Genomic DNA, 6,696 nt, shown 5'->3' on the forward strand with positions numbered 1-6,696 from the left:
GTGTCGTCCGCAAACAACAGCTGGCTCACCTCCCACTTTTCTCCATTTTCTTTAACCATCTCCAATCCCTGACTCACTACCCTAGCATTCACCTCTCGCACCATCCCATCCATGTATAAGTTGAACAGCCAGGGCGACATAACGCATCCTTGACGAAGTCCCACCTTTACTTCAAACCACTCACTCTCTCCATTTCCAATCCTAACACATGCTCTGCTACTCACATAAAAACTCTTGACAGCTCCCAAAAGCTTTCCTCCTATCCCATAAATCTGCATAACCTCCCACAGTGCCTTTCTGTCTACCCTATCATAATGGAGAGAAATGGGAAGAGAGTCAGTTGTTATTTGCAGATGACACTTTGATTGTGACGAGGTCATAGAGGGGATTAAGGTAGATAGTGATTGAGTTTGGGAAGGTATGTGATAGGAGAAAGTTGAAGATAAATATGGGTAAAAGTAAGGTGATGAGATGTACAGGGGGATAGGATGACACCGAGCTGGAAGTAAGTCTTAAAGAAGAAAGGCTGGAGGAAGTGGATAGCTTTAAGTATTTTGGGTTGCATGTGGCATGAAATGGAAGAGTAAGGGGTAGAGGTAAATGGTAGTTCGAGAGATGCAAGTAAATGTCTTGGGGGATTAAAATGTGTCATAAGAAATGGGCATCTGGGAATGGAAGCAAAGAGTAGATTATATGAAAGCATGATTATGCTTAGACTTGTAGTTTGAAGCAGAAGGATAAGTTTAAATGTGCTTCAGATGAAGTGTCCAAGAAGTATAATAGGAGTTACAAGGTTATATAGAGTGTGAAATGAGGAGGTGAGGAGGAAAGCAGGGATTAAAAAAAGGGATAGCAGATGGCTGATGAAAGGATATTGGGATGATTTGGACACATGGAAAGAATGAGTGAAGAAAGATTAACAAAGGAAGTGTGGAAAGCAGTTGGATGTAATGAACTTGAGGAGGCAACTGAGGATGAGATGGATGGATGGGGTGAAAGGGGCTTTGAGTAAGATGGGAATGCCTGTTGAGCAAGGAAGGGAGAAGGTAGGGAATAGGGATGAGTGGAAAATGGCTGTGTATGGATTATGCTCTGACACAGATTGAAGGAATTTCTCCCTGTCTTCTCTATTTTTCACGTGAGGGGTTGCATATTAAGTGAAGTGGCTTTGCTGTGGATGTACTGTGTCTTGCTGCACTGCTTCTGACCTGGGCAGGGATGACTCTTCATCCACAAAGAGATAAGATAAGAGTGTAACAAGGGTGGTGGATGGGAGTGGAATGGATGTGAGTTGATGTGTGGGTTTGACTTGGCTACTTCCCTGATATTTTATTTATCATTACTTATATTATTATAATTTTTATTATTATTTTTTTTTATTTATCATTATAATTTTTTCCATATCTGACCTAGTTATGGACCAAAAGGTCTCCTGTCGGCATGCTCCTCCATTGTAATCCTTTTTTTTCTTGTAAGAAGCCTTTGGTATATAGATAGACATTTTAGACATGTCAGAGGCTAAGAAGAAACATTTACAGCACTGACAACAACATGAGTGAATGATATTTCCCGAGCAGAAAGGGTATCAAGAAATATCCTGGGTGAAAATTATTTTATTAGACACACATGTATACAAAGACCTTCATCTTCATTATAAGATGGGTGACTGAGTCAAAGCATACTTTCTTGCTGACTCTTATGTATTATGTGTAAGAAAAATATGAAAGGGATCCTAATCTTCTCATTTTGCCCCATTATTTTCCTTTCATGACTTCCAGGGAAACACAGTAGTGGAATCCTTGACCCCCACCACAGGAAAATGAAAAGGTGGAGTCAAAGAAGTGGTAAAGGAGATTTAAAGATATTAGCAGAAAAGAGGGTCAGTAAAAATTAAATATGTATCAGCATTCCTCTTTAAGAAGAGCTTAGTTTCCCATTGTACAAGAAATGTGTGCAACTTTGGTCCAAAAGGTGTCACTAATGTCCTCATAGTACTGACTGCATTAAACTTAAGTAGCTAACACCTCATGATGGGCTATGAAATATTCCTGTATTCCAATAATCTTCAATCTTATTTTTACAACTATGCTTCTAATTAACCAACTTCATTGCTTGGGTTTTTTCTATATAGGTCTTGTACCATTCATTCACTAAATAGAAGAATGGCATTTCTATTCCATTATGATCTTTCTGTAAAAATAATTTTATTACAAATGTTGAAATCCTCCATTATAACAACTATGTTTTCAAATATATCAACCATTATCTTCCTCTGCATTGAAAATTTTTCATCCAGCTCAGACTACTATTAAAAAACTGCCTTCTGTTAATTCACTGCTGTGCAACTTACATAAAAGTGAATAGTACAAAGAAATACTTACTGAAGAACCTTCAAAGTAAACCAAACCCAATTTATTGGCTAAATCTCTACCAGCTTTTGGACTTACAATTCTTCTATTTGTCAGATCAGCTTTAGTACCATAAATAACACCTTTCAGAGCATCGTCATTTGTACCTTCTCGCACCTAAAAATTGAGGTAATTTTTAGTTAATGAAATAAGGTATTTGTTTCCACACAAGAGATATATAAAAGCAAATCATTATGCTACTGTACCTGTTCCAACCATGTTGGGATTGCATCAAATGAGCTTTCAGAGGTAACATCAAATACGAGAATGACTAGAGAAGGTTGTTTTATCTGCAATATCAAAAATAGAAATAGTGAAAGGACATCAACTGTCGGGCATTTTGTATTGAATCTACATGCTGCTTTATATCTGCACCAAATAAGCCAATTTCAGAAATAAGTGAACATGGATTGAACTACATTTCAGTATTTAGTGACATACCACTCTTGTGACCAGGTCTAAGTAAAATTTTTTTCCAGAGCAATCAAAGAGGAAGAAATCCACAGCATAATTTGTGTCTGGTACTTGAATGATCTTGTTGTGAACCTCAACTCCCTGTGTCTAATGAAAAAGAAATAATACATTATTCCATACAAAAGGTGCATTGAAGTCTTTGTTTGGTAAGATACAAGTATCAGAAAAGTACAACATCCTTTCTGAAGAGGCTATTAGTGGCTAGTCCTAGACTATACAAGGGGAGTATATACATATACTATTCTCCCACATATATGGGAGTGGGCGAAACAAAGCTTGGGTTGAAGTCAATGCAGTAAGGCACAGCTCTTCCACAGAAGGGTCCAACAATCACAGCTGATTTACTCCTACTGTTTCATATGACAATTTCAAACTTAGTCTCGATTGAATACATAGAAAACAAGTTTAAAAAAATCCTTTCATAACTAAACTTGGTAATGAATCATAATGAAGTTATAATAATGTATCTCTCTAAACATTTCCCAATATAGTTAAACTGAATTACACCATAGGTATCTTAAAGATATTCAGGTAAAATAAAATCATACATACCATACTATAGTTCTTAGGGAATTGACTACCATTAGACAAGAAAGACTGAACCATTGCAGTCTTCCCCGCAGTTGAATCTCCTGAAATTACAAAGTAATATTTATTTGATCAAATAGGATAGCTAACAAGATAAGTATGGTTTGGGAAATAAAAAATGTTTATGCTTTGTATATATCAATATTGAATGGGGTATGCATTAATATTAAATGGGTTTTTAATCACATTTAACATTTCACAGCTTCCTTAAGTGAAAGTCTTGTACACAAAAGTGAATAGAATGCTCTATCTATTCCTTCATGATGAATTACTATAGCAGTTTTCTAAGTCTATGTTACAAGAAACCAAGACTGCACACCATGAAGCACTGTGGAACTTATTTTCTTAACCTATGAATTTGAAAAAAGAAAGTATTGAAACTACAGACGCTCCTCTACTTACGTTCATTCGTTTTACGTTTTTTCGATTTTAAGTTTGAACTGACTGTAAAAAAAAAATGTTAAAAAAAAAAATTTAGTGAATTTTTTAGTTTAGCGCGCTCTCCGTAGTTCAAACTATACTTACGCATGACGCTGCGTCCATTGTTTACATTGCACAAACGACAGACTGAAAGTGCCTTGCCTCCTCCTCCTCCACCGTCTAAATTTATGTTGCTTGAATTTAATTTATTTGAAATTAATGTTATTATTTTACAATGTTATGTGTATAATTAATGATTTAGGGGTGTTTTGTAAGATACGGTAATAGAATTTACGGATGTATAGTACAGTAACAACTTACGTTCGGCCGTTCGGAACGTAACTAAAACGTAAGTTGAGGAGCGTCTGTACTTATTAAGCAATTTTGCATCGTGCCCATAAAACTTTAGGTCTGTGGACCACTGTCAATCATCTAAACAAAAATATCTAATATGGGCCATAACAGAATTAACTACAAAATATGTCAGAGTCAAATCATGGGCCTAATTCACGCAATACAGCATTAATCCCTCCAAATATAAATGGCCCAACCTTAAATCAAATAAAATCTTTTGATATGAGCCTTCATGCCTATCAATCAATCAGTCCAATGGCCCAGTTCTCTTGCAGTAGGTCCATGATCATGAGAAAACTGGTCACAGTCAGTGAAGAGATTTTGTGGCTGTCTACAGTGAGTGTAGAACAGTGCAATGTAACAAGTTTTAAGTTTTCTGTGTGTTCCCTCACCTTTTCACATAGGGGGAGATGACACATGGAGACTGTGTCCCTCCTACTCTAAAACAATGACAGCAAAACTGTCCTGCACTAGTACAGTGAGTCCTCCTTATACGGTAATTCTTTATCCGGTAAATTCACAGTTACGATATTTGATAATTACTACTCTTGATTCTATTTACGGTAAGAAAAATTCACAGATACGGTATCTGCTAGATATTTTGAAGAGGAAAGAGCAGGGAGAAGGTACGCCTGCCATATCCTATTATTACATGTTATAATGGGTTTGGTATATGGTAATTTCAACTTGCGGTAAGGTTTTCAGGAACGCATATGTACCGTATAATGAGGACTTACTGTACAACACCATGAACAGTCCTATGTTTCTCTCCATTCCTGCCCCCCCCTCCCACACACACACAACAATTATAATACTCTCAGTCATGGCATATGAATTGTTTAAGTGAAAATTAAATACCAATATTTTTTCTTTCAAATAATTTGTTAAAAAAACATTCCTTATGAAAAAGAATACATGTTTCAAGTAATGCAGAAAAAATTGTGACAATCATTAATATCCAAAACTACATATACAGATGAAAAATTTGGCATTATTTTCTTCTCATGTATGCAAGGAGTTGTGTAGTTACGGCTAAAGCCATTTCTTTTGCCCTATGTGCTTCGACTGCTGGGGCAGGCAACAGTAATTACTTGGTTTTGGAAAGGAACACAGAATTCTAACCCAAAATTAAGTGGATGCAAGACCGTCACGCTTCCGACTACGTTACCAATGCACCATCAAGGCTTTTCATTATTTTCTCTTTTGCTTTTAAGAATATTTCTTACAATGAAATTACATATGCCTTCTGTACAAAACTGCCACAATGAATAATAACTGTCCTAATGTTTATGATAAATCATGAAGCATATATGAAGGAGCCTAGAATGCTGGGAGAGATCATGCTTACCAGACCATCAAAAAGAATTTGCCAAGGATACACTTGTTTAGGGGATGTGCAATGTCCCTATACTTAAATTCTTACTAGGTAATGGCTTTATAATAATTCACTAGGGGGGTTTGAAGGCCTTGGATGAAGGTCAGTAAAAATTTACCATGAATTTTACCAAGAATGAAGATACATAGTAATTATTTAATATAACAGTAAATAACTTCAAAACAAATCTAATCATTAAAAATACAGTAAGTCAAGTAATTATATAAGTTAAAGACGAGAATGAACTACTGTGATAGAGTAGAACCACGCAAGACCTGTAAAGTGCAAAGTAATATGCCAAACATCAACCGAAAAGGCTGAAATGGAAAGATCATGTTTCTGTAAATGAACATTTTATAACTGACACAATCTTTCTATAGTAGATTTAATAATAACTTACCGACAACTACACATTTAGCTCTAATAATGGAGTTCATTTTTCTTAAAATCTCTATATCCTTAGTATTGTTTTAGTTTACTGGGAAGATAGTACCTAAACATTCTTCAAATGGAATGTTTTGTTTATTTTCACTCCGTTACCATAGCAACAAGTCGACGAACGAAGTGATGATCAAATAATTTCTATAATTTCTAAAGCATGTTGACAGAAAGCCTTTCGATTCATAAGGCGTCAGATTAAAATAATAATAATATTATTATTATTAGTAATAATAATAATAATAATAATAATAATAATAATAATAATAATAATAATAATAATAATAATAATAATAATAATAATAATAATGATAATGATAATGATAATGATAATAATAATAATAATAATAATAATAATAATAATAATAATAATAATAATAATAATAATACATACATATACCAAGGCTTTTTCTCCCTTACAAGGGAGGTAGCCAAAAAGGGAAAGGCATAAAAACACTCCCACCCATTTCATCCCTACATACACTCCACACCCCTTCCACCCTCCCTCTCATCTGAGCACCTCCTGGATGACGGGTCATCCTTGCACCCTGCCCACCGCCCTGGGTCAGAAGCTTTGGGGAAGAGGGGAATGTCTGTTGAGGAAGGAAGGGAGAGGACGGAAGACAGAGGTGAGTGGAG

General features: G+C 35.5%; 1 protein-coding gene across 1 annotated transcript; it reads right to left on the reverse strand.

The window, feature by feature from the left end:
• Window positions 1–317: 317 nt before the first annotated feature.
• LOC143024331 (intraflagellar transport protein 27 homolog) lies at window positions 318–6,189 on the reverse strand. Its single transcript, XM_076183128.1, has 6 exons — window positions 6,020–6,189; window positions 3,435–3,514; window positions 2,850–2,969; window positions 2,615–2,698; window positions 2,382–2,525; window positions 318–2,190 (listed from the first exon to the last, which is right to left on the reverse strand). The coding sequence occupies exons 1-6, from the start codon at window positions 6,054–6,056 to the stop codon at window positions 2,092–2,094; spliced, it is 564 nt and encodes a 187-aa protein (XP_076039243.1). The 5' UTR covers window positions 6,057–6,189; the 3' UTR covers window positions 318–2,091.
• Between the last annotated feature and the right edge of the window lie 507 nt (window positions 6,190–6,696).

This window comes from Oratosquilla oratoria, chromosome 4 (assembly GCF_046742065.1).
Source record: "Oratosquilla oratoria isolate Oo_2021 chromosome 4, ASM4674206v1, whole genome shotgun sequence".
NCBI lineage: Eukaryota > Metazoa > Arthropoda > Malacostraca > Stomatopoda > Squillidae > Oratosquilla > Oratosquilla oratoria.